This window comes from Urocitellus parryii, chromosome 5 (genome assembly GCF_045843805.1).
Source record: "Urocitellus parryii isolate mUroPar1 chromosome 5, mUroPar1.hap1, whole genome shotgun sequence".
In the NCBI taxonomy this organism is placed as follows: domain Eukaryota; kingdom Metazoa; phylum Chordata; class Mammalia; order Rodentia; family Sciuridae; genus Urocitellus; species Urocitellus parryii.
In genome coordinates, this window is record NC_135535.1 from 3,469,292 (window position 1) to 3,486,071 (window position 16,780).

At 63.6% G+C, this 16,780-nt stretch overlaps 1 protein-coding gene across 1 annotated transcript in view; it reads right to left on the bottom strand.

Moving 5' to 3' along the window:
* The window catches only part of Gramd4 (GRAM domain containing 4), a 97,930-nt gene that overhangs the window by 39,366 nt on the left and 41,784 nt on the right, over positions 1–16,780 (bottom strand). Inside the window, exons 2-3 of the mRNA XM_026394363.2 lie at positions 10,729–10,939; positions 3,359–3,479 (exon numbers count right to left, since the gene is read on the bottom strand). Coding sequence (XP_026250148.2) covers positions 3,359–3,479; positions 10,729–10,939 — 332 coding nt within the window. The remainder of the gene's footprint in view (positions 1–3,358; positions 3,480–10,728; positions 10,940–16,780) is intronic.

The window sequence follows — 16,780 nt, forward strand, 5'->3', positions numbered from 1 at the left end:
CAGGCACACACACAGACTGATGGATAGATGGGTGTGGGGTGGGTGGGCAGGTAAATGAGACAAATAAATGTGTAAAATGTGAATCTTTGATGAACAACTGGATGAAAAGCACAAGGGAATCATTTGTATTTTTTCTGTAACTTTCCTGTAAACCTGAAATCATGTCAAAATTAAAAGAAAGCAAAGGCAACCTCTAAAACCCTAAAGTGTGACAATCTAAGGGAGCCAGGCTGCGCTGCCTTGGTCCCTGGGCCAGGGTGAGCGACTTCAAACGGAGTGGTTTGCACCCCTCCAGGGAGCAGCCCCTGAGAGCGCAAGGACTAGGACTGGACACCAGCTGGTCGCAGTCCTACGGGGCGGGCAGTGCTGGCTGGGATTCTGAAGGGTGTGGATGTTATCGTGCGATAAAACCAGCCAGCATGCGGTGTTGCCTTCTGAGAACCAGGATTTCTAGCACCAGAGAGACCCGGTCAGAATCTGATGAGGCAAACGGCTCAGTTCCAGGACCAGGCGGCACTTGTCCTGCCACACCAGGAAGAGCCACCAGCACTGGCCAGGCTCCCACAGCCAGGCAGAGCTGCCTGGCCCAACAGAGCCGGGACCGAGGATGAGCCCTCCGCCCGCCGGTCTCAGGGGAAGATGCAGCTCATTCTTTCAAATCTGGAAAATGAAGGGGGAGATTCATTTTACAAATGAAGGTTGTAAAGCTCAGAATCGGTCGGCTTGTGAGTGGAGCAGGAAGGGCGGAGCGGGAAGGGGCCCGTGCAGCCGGCTCAGGGGCCAGAAAATTACCCAAACCCCAGAAACCTGAAGAACTCAAGGAGCAGCTCCTTCTGTCACAGCCTGGACTCAGGGCATCTGTCTGGAGCACTCTAGGCCACCTACTGGTGCCAGGTGGTGGAGGACGCCAGGAGGGCGGGAATCGGCTCCCCAGGAGGCAATGGTGGACATGGACAAGAGAGCACCAGAAGTGATCTGTTCAGTTCTGGTGCACAATCAAAACCTCTCATAATCGAGCCAGCCCACAGCTCAGGTGGAACTCTGACTGCCACTGTGAGAGCCACTAGGAGTCCAACAATTGGCTTCTTAGGCAGCACTGAGGACAGAACCTGAGTGCCAGAGGCAGCAATGACGTCTGGTAGTAGGCAGCCTTTTTTGCACTTTTCCTCACAGCCCCAATCTGTGTCTCATCTGGACAGCCCCAAAGAAGCACGCCCATGGGTCTGGCTGTTCCATTCTCCAACTTCATCATGACCTGCCTTGAAGTGTCCTTCAAGTGTCCTTCAAGGACACTTCAAGTGGACCCTCCCAGGACCACTTCTCCTGGACACCTCTCTGCCCCACCAGGCCCCTGTGGATGCTCCACAGCCCGTCGCCTTTGCTGGGGGCCATGCACTCTGCAGGTTCACCCAGCCCCATGAAACTGCCAACACTGGACAGCTCTGGCCACAGAAGGGCAATGTCATAAGGCTCAGCCGGGAAGAGGCAGCCTCCTGCAGCTGCTGACCTGACCCAGCTGAGGTCTCCAGCGGCACAGGATGAGCTCCACATGCCCGTGCAAATCCAGCAGAGCTGGCCAAGGCCACAGGTGGCAGGTCCCCAGGACTGCACCAGGAGGGCTTACTACCCAGCTCTCTCCACCCAGGTGGGCTCCAAGGCAACCTCAGACTCAGGAAAACCAAGTCACTCCATAGCGCAGCCACAGAGACACCAGAACCACTCACACTCCGTCCCTGGGGGCCAGGGCAGACACACGCACACACGAGCACACAAAGGCCCAGCCACCACACACGTTGACCACTGCTGGATATTCACGCACAGATACTACTGCCATGGTCAATCACCTGCACACCTACACTACCGCTGCCACGCACGTACACACACACACACACACACACACACACACACACAGCTCCCTACTGCTCTCCAGCCAGGTGAACCCACAGAGCTGTGTGTGACGCTGGCCCCTGACCACCAGGTGAGTGTGAGATTCCCCTGAGCCAGGCCCCAGCCTGCAGGAGAGGCAGGTGGAAGCCACAGGACAGGGCACCTTGGTCATCCCCTCTAGCCTCACAGCGGGAGTGTGACGCCCAGCACCACAGGGCCCACCCGCGGGGAGCCGAGGACAACATCACAAGTGAAAGAACCTGGTCCCCTGGGACATCAGGCTTCGTATGTCTGCATCCTACTGAATCCACTGAGGGCTCCCAGCACAGGCCCTGGGCCAGGAAGAGGAGAGAAATCAGAGACAGAGAGACCCCCCGAGCAGCCTGCAGCCAGTCAGCACAGGACAGAGGGACAGAGACCAGTCAGGCACCAGCTGCCGGCCAGAGCCTGGAGGAGCCCCAGCGTGCAGGACCCCCAGAAGGGAGGGGCCTGCCTGTCAGCCCTCAGCCCGGCCCTTTGCCCAGGGCAGCTGGCCGAAGTGGGCCTCCCCTGGGCCTTGCTCTGCGCAGGTCATAGTGCCCAGCTCTGGGTGCGCAGGGCTGAAGCTGCCCCTTCCTGCCAAGAGCAGCGCATCAGCCGTCGTCCAGCTGTAGACATGCCCCACGGCAGGGTCACGGGCATGGGCTCCTGCGTGGGCTCAGGGCTGGTCTGTCTGGTCGAGGCCCTTACTGGTCGGGGGCTCCACCCAGCAGGAGGCCAACTCGAGCTCTCCCTGCCTCCTGCCCTCCCCGTAACACCCAGAGGACACGGAGGAGAGGAGCGAGGATCCAAAGTGAGCCGCCAGGGACTCTTCCCTGCCAGGACCCCCAGGCCCCTCCAGAACAATCTCTAGTCTCGGAGGCCAGGCCCCAGCAAGTCGGGGCTGTGCGGGCGGACAAGGACCGGGAGCCCACTGCACCCCCTCCCTGACCCGTGACTAACAGAACACAAACCTTTTTTTAAAGAAGTATTTTTCTAGTTACAGATGAACATGATACCCTTATTTTATTTATTTATTTTGTAAGTGGTGCTGAGGACGGAACCCAGTGCCTCTCACTGAGCCCCAGCCCCAGCCCCAGAACACAAAACCGGATTCCTACAAGATACCAGATAAGCTCTGAATGGTGGGAGACGCCCGTGCCAGACTGACTGGAAGGGCCCAGGTCCTCATGGAACACTCTAGTCCTTCCCCACAGGATCCTCTTACCCCTCACACTGAGCAAAGGTGACGAAGACCAGCCTCAGAGAAGCAGCCGGCAAAGACGCACGGCAAAGGGCCGTGCGGGGACTTCCAGGCCCCAAAAGCCACGTGGGCTGTGCCTGGCCCAGTCCCATGTCCACGGTAGAGCGCCTGGCCCGCGGCAGCAAGACCGTATCCCAGCTCAGCCCACCCCTAGAGTGGCCTGTGCCTCCCGGAGCGCCTGGTACTCACGGAGGAAGTGCTTTTCCAGGAGGGCGATCTCCAGGTGGCCCTTGATCTCGTTCAGCCGGTCAAACTCTGTCCGGTTGAAGTCCTGGACCCCTGAAGCCATGATGAGGGTCCCTGGACCAGCCTGGAAGAGAGACAGGCAGAGCTCAGAGGACCCTGGACAGAAGCCCTCGCCCCGCCGGTCCACTCCATGGGCCCAAGGCCTCGGGAGAGCAGCGGCAGCTCTGCGAGGGACGGTGGCCCCCCGGGCCCCACAGCGCCCAGTCCATGAGGCCAGGAGACGGGCACTGCACCCTAAGGTCCTCACCAGCACGCCTCAGCATCCCGCCAGGCAGACACCCCGGAGCTCACAGCTCAACCTTAAGACAAGACACCAAAATCTAAGCCAAGTGCCCAGTGTCCAGCATTGCCCTCACAGTGGGCGCTGGGCCAAGGCCATGTCCACACCATGCAGAGCAAGCTGGGGAGAAGGGCTCTCAGGCAGGATAAGGCCTGTGGGGGACAAGGGAGAGCGAAGGCCACACCAGGGCCTCACCCTGCCAGCTCCGTGAGGACTGATGTGACCACTGTCCTGTCCCGGCAGCCGGGGGCAGGCTGCAGCTGCGGCCACTGGTGCCCACGGCCACGAGCCCAGAGCAAGCAGCGGCTCTGCACCCTGCACCTTTCCCAGGGAGAACACGAGGCCCACCCAGTAGCCAGGCATGTCCACACGGGACACTCACATGGTCACCCCTCAGATGCATCCTGCTGCTGACCCGAGTGCCTGGCCAAGGACAGCAGAGCTGCCTTCCCTTCCTGGTCCCCAGACCTCCTCCAGGGCCGGGCAATGCTTAACACAGCCTGTGCTGGAAGAGCGTGGCCAGGAGAGCAGGTCCACCCTGCACACATCTGTCACCTGGGGGGAGGCCACAGGCAGGAAGAGGGGGCGTACACCGAAACACTGTCCACAGGACAGATGCTCTCAGAGGACCCTGAGGACAGGGAAAGCCCTGTGCCCCACGACTGTGTGGCTCACCTCGGTCTGCCCCGGGCGGAGCTGCGGGACTCACAATTCAGGGGTGAGGTCAGCCAGGTGTCCACTCAGAACCCTGGGACGCCCATCCCCAGGCGCTCCACACAGCTAGCCCCAGACAAATCGCAAAGCCTGGACAAGGCATGGAGACCCAGGTGGGCAGCAGCCGAGTGCAGTGCCCACTGTCCCAGGCGGGGACGCTGCCGTGGCTGTGCTCGGCCCTCAGTGTTTAGACCAGCTCACCACGCCGCAGAGACGGGCAGAGGACCAAATGCCTGGCATTCAATCCAGAATCATCCAGAGGGTGAGGGCAGGCAGTGGCCAGGAGACCAGGACCACTGTGCATGAAGGGCACGTGGGGTTCACGCACACTCCCCTTTGGTTCAAGTGCGCTGGGCGTCTGAGACATTTTTTATTACCAAAAAAACCAAACAAACAAAAAACGCCCCTTTTAATCCCCCAAACAAACGCTGGGCCACATGCAACCTGCTCATCCCTAGGCACCCGGGGCAACTCCAGGCTACCTGACCTGACTCTGGCTGGTCCCCTGACTCTGGCTGGTCTCCATCTCCCTTTCCCTGGACATCTATGCACCTCCTGGAAGGTCCCCCCATTCTCTTGGAGGCACACTTCGCCACCCTGCCCCCGGTATGGCAAGGCAAGGCCTGTCTCAAGGACAAGGTGGTGATAAATGTTGAACTGAAATGCGATCCAGCAAGCCAGGCTCTGCGGCCAGCCCCACCCTGCCCAGCTCCCGCCCCGCAGCCTTCTGCTCTGACCGCCCCTCCCCTGGCCGCCCACGTTTTCAATGTTTCACTTGCTCTTTCTGTTGAAGAAACCTGCATGCCACAGGAGTGTGGGCACCCAGAAGGAGTGCGGGCACCCAGAAGGAGTGTGGGCCACGCGGGGCCTAGAAGGTCTGTTCGATGCTCCCCGTTGTCTGGAGGCCCCGCAGCAGGTGACCTAGGCAAGCCGTGCTGTGGCTGTCCCAGGAATGGGCAGAGGCACAGAGGGCCCTTCCCGGGAGACTTGTAGACACCAGGGATTGGTCGTGAATGATCCAGCACAGAGCACCAGATGGAGAACCAAGGACCCGTGCAGCGACGCACTCAGGACAGGAAACAGCCCACCCACCCGGGGGATGGCTCCCCCTGGCGTTTGCTCCAGCAATGCAGAGAAAGAAGGGTCCTTCCTTCTGTGACAAGGCAAGGCTGGAGTCCCAAGAAGCCGTGGCCTGGGCCTGCACCCCATGGGGACCCCTGTCCACAGCAAGGATACCCAGCCTGGAGCGGCAGCGGGAGGCAGAGCCACGGGCCAACCCTGCTCAGGCCCAGTGGCCCACCTCCCTGCCCATCAGGGGAGAGGAAGGAGGTGAGGACAGTCAGTGGTGATCAGGGCCAGAGCCAGGATGTACATCCGTGTCCCCGAGTCTAGCCCTGCCTTACGACTGGGGGCTCCCAGGAAGGAAGGAGAACCAATCCCGCTTGAAGTGACTGTTCCCCCAGAAAACATCCCAGTCCCCGAATCAGTGCCCACCTGTGACTAGGAGACAGGTGACAGGCCTCAGAGGAAGAGGAGGGCGTGGTCAGAGGGTCTACAGGGCCCAGGAGGGGAGCACGAGAGCCCCCAGCCCCCAGGCCCCACTGAGCCTAGGACAGCCAGGCTCTGCTGAGACCACCAAAGGCCTCAGCTTCCTTATCTCTCAAATGGGGTGACAGCCCCAGAAAGGAGCTGCCCAGAGTGTGGAAGGGCAACCCTGGCCCTGCCGACAGCCTGTGCACGAGCACCCCCGCTCCAGCCGCAAGGCCGACGGCAGGAAGGCGGGAGGTGAGGCCCCCTGGCTTCCGCGGGCCGTGGCCGAAGCCATGTTTTCAAGGCAGCTGAGCCCACCAGGTTGTGATGCCACCCTGTTCTGAGCACGCCAGCCGGGCAGGGCCAGGCTCAAGTGACTGAGGGGCGAGAAGGAAGCTGGGAGGTGCCCCATACCCCTGCCCACTCGCCCTGCCAACCAACGTGCCTCGAAGGGCGTGGGGTGGCCACGTGCCGGGCACAGAGCAGAGGGTAGGCTGGTGTGGGGGAGCTCCACCCGGGGAGCAGGCGGGCACCCAACCTACCTTTCCCAGCCACCTCTGCCAAAGCCAGCGGTGTGCCCCGTGGCCGACCGGCAGCCCACGAGTATGCCAGTCCACGTCCCTCTGTGGGTATCCCTGGCACCTGGGCCCAGGAAGGCCTGCGCCTTGGGTGCTGCCCAGGCCTGTGGACTTTGGCAGCCTTGGTCCAGAAGGGGCAGCAGCTTGGCTGGGCATGAGGGGCACTGAGAAAGGTTCTGTGGGAGATGACCAGCAGGTCAGGGTCCCCAACAGGGTGACAAGACCCCAGGGTGCTACTCTGAAATGCTGGGGCCTGAACCCCTCTGAAAGGCCACCAGCTGCCCCCTCTCAGGGGTCAGAGGAGCAAGCCTGATTGCAGCCAGGAGCCTGGACGTGGCAGGGGACTGGGGCTCCCGGCACAGCCACTGTGGCCACGTCTTCTGGTTTCCTGGAGCCACTCTCTGAAGGGGAAGCTGCTGCGAGGTCCTGCTCAGAGTCTCCAGCTGTGTGTGGAGGGAGCCTGGGACCTTGTGGGGACCCTCTTCAATCTCCCACTGTCCAAGGCATCTGCCCCTCTGCCTCGCGGGCAGGGCCACCCCAGATCCCCCCCAGCTCTAAGGACTTCAGTGCCCACTCTCCCCTCATGGCCTCCTCGCAGGCCTGGCACTGCCACGCGCATGACCCGCCCCCCGTCTCCACCCCACCCGGCCTCCCTTGGACAGCACCCTGCCCGCTGCACCTTCCCGGCACACCCCCCTCTCGGGCCTTCACACGGGACCCCTGCCCACCCCACCTCCCTCCCAGTAGCAACATACAGAGGACGGAAGCGGGGTGAGCCGACCTGCTACGACAGGGAGGGACCCTGGGGACTCCGCAGGGAAACGTCCAGCCCAGAAGGACAGCACTGTGGGTCTTCATGGATGTCCCTGCCACGGAGAGAGAGGGCCTGGGGAGCCGGAGTGGGTGGCGGCAGGAGGGAGTGAATGGTGGAGTTCTCCCCTTGGAGTGAGGAGAGGTTTGGAGACGGAGGCCACTGAACTGCGTGCCCATCGTTAAAGTGACAGATCTTACGTTGCCTGTGTCACCACAATTGCCGTTTGAGTTCATCAGTGTAAGATGAACGGAGCCAAACGGCATGCCCAGGTGGCCCACAGCCTCCTACCAGAAGCCACTCGAGGGGAACCCGCTCGGAGCGCCACTCCTGCCTGTCGGTCAGCAGAGAGGAGCCTGCGGACACCAGTGCTGGGGAGGGCAGGTGGGCCCTGGTGGGCATGAGGACGGTCCGCCCAGCCCACAGGAGGCCGCCCACAGCAGCCCTTGGGAGGACACGCGGACACCCACGCCCAGCGCTCCCACCGAGGGCAGCCGGGCTCCGGCTCAAGCTGAGGCACCAGAAGGCACCTGCGCGGCCATCACCTCCTGGGATGGGCAACGCGAGGTGGCCCCAGGCCTGGCTGAGCAACCACTGCTCGCCCCGTGCCCGGGCCCAGGAGTATGATCTGAGGACAAGGCTTCCTAGCGGGAGCCCAGGACCGGCCGGTTCTGAATTACTATTTCATGGTCATCAACAGGTACAACTAGCGTGGGCTGACAGCAGGCGGGTGCCGGCCGCCGGCTCGGGCTCCTCCTCCCTGTGTTCTCCAAGGCAGACCCAGGCGGAATGCGGTGCTGCCCGGCTAAGACCAAGGGTGCTGCCGAGCCCGGCGCACACGGCAGTCCAGAGGCTGTGGCTGGAGGCTTACTAACCTGAGACCGGCCTGGGCAATTGGTGAGACCTATCTCAAATTTAAAAAAAAAAGATTGGGGGTACAGCTCAGTGGCAGAGATCCCCTGGGTTCCACCCCCAATACCACAAAATCCCTGAGGCACTGAAGCCAAACCACCTGCCCTGGTTCCCCTGGAGGCCCCTGGGCCTGCTTCTCCTTCAGGGTTGAATCTAGGGTGGGGATGTCCCTCCCAGCGCCTCCTGCTCCAAGAAGGGGACACCAGCCCACAGTCTGACCTTGCCCAAGCCTCTCCATCATGCACCCCTCCCTTAGCCACGCCCAGGGTGCCAAGCCCCCCCCGCAACATGTCACCCAGGACACTTCCTGCCTCACAGACTGGCTGGCACATCAGAGCTGCCCTAGACCACAGCCTGCCTTTCCTATGACCAGTCCACCCTCCAACCAGCCCCATGCCCCGGCAGGGTCCCTCTTGCTCTCTTTGCTGCCCCAGGAACCCACATTCTTCAAATAACCAACCTAGAGTGGCCAGTTCCAACACTGACCTTCCCCTGCTGGGACTCCCCGGTCCAAGAAACCCCATGGTCCTGCATCCTACTCCCCAACCAGATCTGTACCGGACACCCCTGGACCAGCCACCGACTGCTGACCCTCTAACCCACCTACCACCATACCCCACGGGCCACAGCGCACCCCAGGGACAGGCCCTCTCCCTGTCATGGACTTGGCAGCTAACCCCCTGAAGGCAGGGCCTGGAGCCAAGGCCTCAGGGCTCCTGCTCGTGAGCCCTCTGGCCTGCTCACTGGGAGTCCCGGAGCCGGACAGTCCAGGCCCCCAACCAGACGTTCCCCACTTGGCCACCGAGACCTGGCACAGCAGAGCACGGCAGTGGCTGGAGCCAGGTCCAGGGCACAGTTCCCATGCCAGCACCAACCAGGCCAGAGTCCACCGTCACCAACACCAAAGCACCACCTGCTAGAGGCCCCCCGCCCTGCATGTGCCCCCATGCTGGCCACACCTCAGAACCTCTGGCAGCACACTGGCCACAGGCACAGGCCACCTCTGGAGAGGGCCCTTGGCTGGATGAGCTGGGCAGACATCACGGGGGTGGCTGCACTGGTCAGCGCACCACGGTCTCCCACGACTGTGCCCAGGGTCTGCATGGTGCCAGGGCACAGGTGGTGCCAGCCCACAGCCTCGAGCTGGCTGGTGGCTGAGTGCAGCCCTGACTGAGGGTGGCTGGCCCTGGAGACCCCAGGCCACTGTCTCTTCTGACACACTGCCTCACACTCACCCCGATGGCAGGGCCGGAAGTCCAGGCCTCTGCCTAGGCCACACTTAGGGCAAGGCAGCTGTTGCGGCCCTGGCTGGACAGACAGATGGATAAACTGGCCTAGTTTAAGCCTCCGTGTGGGGTCCCCGACTCCCTGCCCCACCAAGCTCAGAAGCACATACTGGGGGGAAAGATTCTTGTTCCTGAGATGCCCAAAAGCTACCACTCCAGACTCAGGGCCACGGCCCCACACGCCAGCCAGACAGCTCTGTGTCAGGACGCGCCCTACTGCTCCACATCCCCTGTGCCCGGGACGCAGCAAGCCAGGGCCCAGTCCGTCCCCACCCAAACCCAGAGGACCAACCACGGCCTCCGAAGGCTGGGGACAGAGTCACCCTCCCAGGATGGGCAGCATGAGTGGGCATCCAGGCTCCCAGGAGATGGTGTCAATAAATTATTAACCCTCTGCAGAGCAAGGCGCCGGCACCTCCCTATGATGAAGCATGAATAATACAGGGAGCCGGGAGCGCGGTGTCACAAGCACATCTGGAAGGAAACCCGGGCTCAGGGCTGGGAGAAAAATGCACCAGACCTGACGCGCACATGGGGGCGTCCACAGCCGGCAGGAGACGGCTCTGGGCTGACGGGAGGACTGCGGTCCACCCGAGCTCCACAGTGACCCAGGAAGACCAGGGGCCTGAGCGCTCACCCCGCCCCCAGGAAACCTAAGCTCCGGAGGGCAGACGACTCAGCACTGTTCCTGCCCAGGCCACAGGCCCAGCTAAGGCGCTCAGAGGCGACCTGCTGCCGGATGACGGGCTCCCGTGACTGGCAGCACACACGGGGAGGAGGGCCCAGCCAGCAGTGGGGGTTGGTGACACGCCCTGGCATGGCCAGGCGGTCCAGCCGGGCGCCAGCAGCTTCCGGAAGGCCCCTGCCTGGCCCAGGCGGCTGCTCCCAGGGGTCAGGTGGAGCCCGAGCACCCCCTCAGCACGAGGTGTGTGCCAAGCACCCAGAGGAGCCAACGGGGAAGGCACAGGAACGCAGCGTGGGACACACCTTGGTGACAAACAGAAACCCAGGACAAGGCCCTGCAGTGCGCCCCGTGGGGGCGGGGGGCAGCAAGCCGAGGTGAGAATCAGGCCGGACTTCCCTCTCGAGCCACCAGGGCAGGACAGGAATCTGCCTACATCCACCCTTGCTGGGCCCACCCGAGGACAGGGACAACCAGCCCGCCTGGAGGAACCGCAAGGACACATGGGTGGTGTACTCACAGGGTCTCTGAGCTCCTCGCTGTCGCGGGGTGAGGTCCGCGGTATCTTCAGGGGGAGCTCGTCTCCACACTCGGTGTCCGAGGCATTTGGAGACTCTGCTAGGTCAAGGAAGTCATCTCTCTTGTGACCTCTGAACCTGATTTTGTCCAGCCTCCTGAGCATGTTCAGCACCGAGCGCCTCTGTCTCACCTGGACATGACGGGCGGGCTCCCTGGAAGAGAGGGGGGTGCAGTCACACCTGCTCTCAGAGTGGACAGTCCAGCCTGCAGACCCTACCTTGCTCCCACCAGGAAGGGCCAACCGTCACCACCCAGGCCAGCCCAGCTGGCGGCTGAGAACCTCTGGCCACCTCCACCATAGCAAGGACCCCTGGCTGAGCAGGGCAGGAGGAAAGCCAGGGGCTTCGTGTCCAGATGAGCCAGGCTGGCCCACACAGCAGCCCCCGACTCCAGGCAAGGCCAGGAGTGGCCCTGAGAGCAGGAGGGCCAACTTCTCCAAGGTCCTAACCAACCATCAGGAAGCGGGTGGACCCCAGCTGCAGACGCCGGCCACATGTCTCCTTGGCCTGAAACCCTCCTCCTCTGGGCCTCACCTGCATGGAGACTCAGCAGGGGCCTCACCTCCTTAGAGAAGCCCTCCCAGTTTGGGCACCACCTTCGCCTCAGATGCAGGGTGCTGGCCACCTTAGCTTCCTCCCTGTCCAGCCCGGGCAGCTGGCAGAAGCCCAGTGTGACAGCACATGGGCCTGGTGCCCCGCCACACCGTGTGCTCTGTGCTGCACGAAGGACGTGTGTAAATCCACACGTATGTGCCCAAAGGGATTCGTGTGCCCTGGGATGCCCACCCGCCACACCTCTGGCCCAAAAGAACCAGGAAGCCACGGCAACCGCAAACTCTGGGGGGCAGCAGGTGCTATTCCCCATGTGCAGCCGGCCTCAGCCCCAGGCCTGCAGCAGGGCTGGCCCGGCAGGGAGGGCTCCGCAGCTCCAACCCCAGCGTCGGTCACACGGCTGCAGGGCCAGTGTCACGTCAGGGCCAGCAAACTACTCTGACCCAGTGGCAGCAGAGGCCCGGGTCCCCCCGGAGCGCAGGGCTCGGGTGCACCTGGGCTCCCAGCCCGTCTGCCGCTCGCGCCTCCCTGAGCAGAGGTCTTCCTTCTGGAACAGGAGCGGTCCTGCCAGGCGGAAGTGTCCCGGGACTCAGGCCGTTTCCACCTAGGGAGAGCGCCAGGTGGGAGCAGGATGGTCTCCGCCGAGCGCCCAGGTGGGAACAGCTTCCTGTCTGGACAGCAGCAGGAAGTCCTCACGGAACTGTCACCGTCCGCAGCCCTGACAGCCCAAGCTCCTCCATGGCCCCCGGCATCATGGCCAGGCCAGGTGGGGACCTGGCATCATGGCCAGGCCAGGGTTAACCCAGTGGGGACCCCTGACCCAGCCTGGAGGTACCAGAACCTGCTGAGCGGCATCAGGGCAGGGGCTGGGGTGCTGCCAAGCAGACCAGTCCAGCTCACTGGGCACAACAGGCAGCTTGCCGCTGGCCCTGGTGTGGGACAAAGGAAATAGAATGTGCATGACCACTCCTGACGCCCAGTGTCCCCTGGGAGCCAGGGGAGCCCACCAGTGGGCGGTGCTGTGGGTGGGGCAGTGGCCACAGCTTGGAGGGTGGGGCTCATGCTGGCCACGTGGACAAATATCCCGTACAGGAACAGGGGATCCCAGGGGACCAAGGGACACTTAAGAAGGAGAGAACTCCAAAGATGTTGTGTCCGCCGATAACTAAAAAATAAAGATTAAAAAAATTCTCTCTCTCTCTCTCTCTCTCTCTCTCTCTCTGTCTCTCCCCTTCTCCCTCTCTCACTCTCTCTTTAAAAAAAAAAAAAAAAAAAAAAAGAACATCTTGGGCTGGGGTTGGGGCTCAGCGGTAGAACTCTCGCCCAGCATGTGCAGGGCTGGGTTGGATCCTCAGCACCACATAAAATAAATAAGTATTAAAAAAAAAGAAGAAGGAGAGAGCTCTCCTCAGCAAATCCTAGGGGACAGACAACGGTCTATATTAAGGACCGAAAAATGAAGTCACAAAGTGGAAAAGTCTAGAGGGCAACTGGACAAATGTGAGAACCTACCTTTACTAAAAAACAGAAAAAACGCACAGCGGGGGAGGACGCGAGCCGCTGGCGGGGAGACAGGACGGCGGCCTTGCCTCAAGAGCCTGCGTGGGCTGCGGGACAATAGGACCTCAGCACCCACCAGGGGAGCCACCCCCGGGGCCGGTCCCCTCCAAGACAGAACCCTGGACCCAGCCCCAGGTGCAGGGGGCATCTCAGGCGTGGCGATGCCCCTTGGGGACAGTGCATATGGCAACACTGAGCGACACCCTCACCACCGCCCAGCGCAACAAGCTGGTCACCAGGCGTGGAGGGGACCCGGGGCCAGGGCCTGCACGGGACGGCGTTCGGGGGGGTCCTCACAGCTCTCTAAGCACCTGCGCGGTTTCCTCCTGCAGAGCCGGCCAGGCCAGCGCCCCCCACTGTGCCGCAGCCCCCTGCACTTCTCTAAACTGTCCATGACGGTAAACCACAGAACGTCAGGTCCACCAACTCAGCCACTTTGGGGGTTGATTGAGCCCGGGGACGTGGAGTGCGTCCAGAACGTGCGGACACTGGGTCTTGAAAACTGAAACCTGAACGCTGCGTCCTGCCCAGGCCCGGGACCACAGACAGGGGTCAAGTGCGGCAGCGCCGTTCGGGAAAGGCCGAGAACGCTCGGGCGGGGGCAGCACCGAGGGGCGGAGGTCAGCTGGGTGCCGGGGCGGCGCACCCCTGGGCAGAGCGAGAGGCACACCAGCCTCCTGCCTCAGCCTCCTGCTCCCCGAGGGCCCTGCCTGGGGTTCTGGACTGGGCTGCCTGCACCCTCAGTCTGGGCAAGCCCAGGAGGTGGCTGCAGTGGGAGAGGGGACAGAGGCAGCAGGGGGTCACAAGCAAGGTCAAAGGGACAAAGGCATCTGAATCCAACACACGCCGGTGAACCACTCGCTCCCGTGACCCACTGGGCCTCACACCGGCCACCCCACGGGACTGGGCACGTGGGCCCGGGGAGGGCCACTGAAATGCAGCCCCCAGAGCCAGGCTCCTCCCAGCCCAGACCCGCCCACTCCTCAGAAGGATGGACTCTTCCTGCTCTGTCCAGGAGGCCAGAGTCCAGGCCACCGACCAGGCTAGCAGGACAGTCCAGGCTGTGCTTCCCCCACACCTGGCCTACGCATGGCCCCACGCCCCCGGCCACATCAGCACCTGTGCCAGGCTCCTCAGTGTCACACCTGACACCAGGACAACCTCGCTCGTCCCCGGCACACCGGCGATGGCCCAGGTTCCAAGTGTGGTGCACCCACAGGCTGCAGGTGGCGTGAGTTTGGGAGGAGGCTGCCCGAGCCAGAGCACCTGATGCTCAGGAGGAGAAACCCAGGTGGGTTCCTGGGTGCTGACGCTCCCGGGGCGGGACCTCGGATTCCACCTGTGACCCCACAGCAGGGGCCTCCCTGCAGGCCAAGTCCTGCCTGGCTTCAGCCACACCCCGTGTCCTGCACGGCCCCTTCCCTGCCCCGCTGCCCCGCCGCCCCGCCCGGGCCTCCCCTCCTCCTGCCCACCACGCTTCCCTCGGCCACTGTGCCCAACTGCGCCCAACTGCCACCAAGTGGAACCAGCTCCTTCCCCTGGGCTCTCAGGTGGCCCCGCCTCCCTCCTCAGAGGCCTCCCTGGGCTGCTCGGGACCTGACCGGGCTCCAGGAGACGCCACCCACCGGGGCCTGCTGCCCCCAGGGGTCAGAGCTTTCCTCTGAGCAGCCGAACCCACTCGGAGCGAGACGGCGGCCCCCAGCCCGCCCCCGGGGCCTTCACCTGGAAGCAGACGTGCCTGGACCCCCTCAGCTGCGGCGACGAGGACATGCTCCCAGTGACCACATGCCTGACACCCGCTGGAGACCACAGGCCCAGGGACGGGCGTCTGCTCCTGGGCCTCCGCAGCCTGCCCGGGAGGGGGACTCGGCTGCCAGGACGCCCCAGCTCAGGCGGCAGCCCGCCAGGCTCCCACCCGTTCACAGGAGCACCACAGCATGCTGAGCGGCCGGCACACAAAGGAGGCAGTGTCTGGGTGCCGGGCTTGGGACCACAGGGCTTCGCCTCCCTTCCCGAGCCCAGGACTGAAAAAATGAGCCGTCCCCGGAACCTGCCTGAGCCCGGCCCCTCCACTGCACCGCCCCCCAAGGTGGGCCCAGCAGCCACGCAAGCCCACACCCGGCTACGGGCGGCTCGCCCACTGATCCCAGGGAGCCACACCACAGGCACCCTCGAGGGCTCAAGATGCCAGCGAGACCCACCTGCCTAGGTTCTTCAGGTCTCAGCCCTCCGGGGAAAGTGGCCCTACACGTCAAGGCCTGGGTCACAGACCCCCAGAAGGCCAGTCAACTGCGGCCGCCAGAGAGGGGGTGAGGACCAAGCAACCAGCAGGGTCTGTGGCCGTGCAAGGTGACCAGAGGACCAGGGAGCAGCAGGACGAGGGCCGGTCCTGCTCGACACCCGGGGTTCCAGCCCACACCTGGGTGCCCCAGCCACCCTGCGGGACAGGCCCAGGACCTGGCACCACGCACACAGCTCAGGCCAGCCAGTCCTGTCTCCCAGGCCGTGTGACCCCTGCGGCGCTGGGACCTGGGGTATGGCCCTTAGCCCACCCCCATCGGCCCTGGTCACTGGTGGCCACCTCCCCTGCCACATTCGCCACTTGGTCCTGTGGTCTGGGCTGCGGGGAGACCTGGGTGTCATATGCTGTCCACTCTGCACCCTCCTGGCCTCCACCAGCTTCCCACGGCACATCAGCATGGCCCATCACCTTCCAAGTCTGGACACCCTGCAAGAGGGACGAGAAGCCCTGACCCGCCCATCTGCCCTGGCCGGCAGCCTTCACTGTGCGCCAGGCACCCACGGAGACCTGAGCAACCCGGAGACGTGCCCCACAGATGCGTCTCGGGTGTCTCACACCTCGCTTGCTTTTGATCTTACCTAGTGTTTACTTTGCCGACTTTGGTGACGGCCAGCTCAGGAGCTCCTGAGCTCAGCACTCGGCCAGGCCCAGCCGTGGCAGCCACACGTGGAGTGGGACTGTGATGTGCCACCTACCTGACTTCCGGCGGCAGCTCGGGGAGGGCCAGAGGCAGAGCCAGGAGCGAGGTGCAAGGGCTCCGGGTGGCCTGCAGGGGAAAGCAGCCCGGGGGGCGGAGGGGCACGTCCAGAGAACACAGGGGCCACCCCTGCTCTCACTGCTCCTGTGACCAGGCCAGGTCCCCACGGGCGGTGCCAGGCCTCCCGGCCTCGGGGCGCTGCCTGGGCCACTGCCCCGTCCAGGTCACTGCTTTCACCTGTGTTCCCCACCGCCTGCCACCTCAGTCCCACCACCCAGCTGGGGGGACCCGCAGCCACCCCACATGTGGCCTCTCCTGTGCAGGATGGAGGGGCGCCTTACCCTCATCGCGCCCCACACCACACGAGGTGGAGCAACACCTGCTCCACGGCCCTGAGGATCCACCCGGGGGCTCCGGGTGGTCGCTTCACCTGTGGTCACCTGGCCAGGCGACCTTGGCTGCATGACAGGACGGGAGCTTTCTCCACGCCCAGGGTCCCCAGCCACGGGATGTGACCGGGTTGCTGAGGCAGTGGCAGGGTGACGTGACATGGGCCAGAGGGACCTGGTGGTGCACCTGGTGACGGAGCCGCCCCCAGAACAGTGACCAACCTGTACCGGCACCATCACAGAACCACACTGGGCCCTGGGTTAGGGTTAGGGGGTGGCTCTGACAAGGGCCCCTCACTGCAGGCCCTAAGCAGAGACCCCCAGGAAGGCCTGGGGGGAGGGCTGCAGGGGCAGGAAGCAGGCCCCACCTCAGGAGTGCCCAGCACCCCCTGGCCGCCCACCAGCCACAAGGCTCTGCACACACCAGGCCACGCCCTCCGACCCTGTCCTCGGTGGTCCCCACGAGCTGAGCGGGAGGTTGGCCTCCCTGAGCC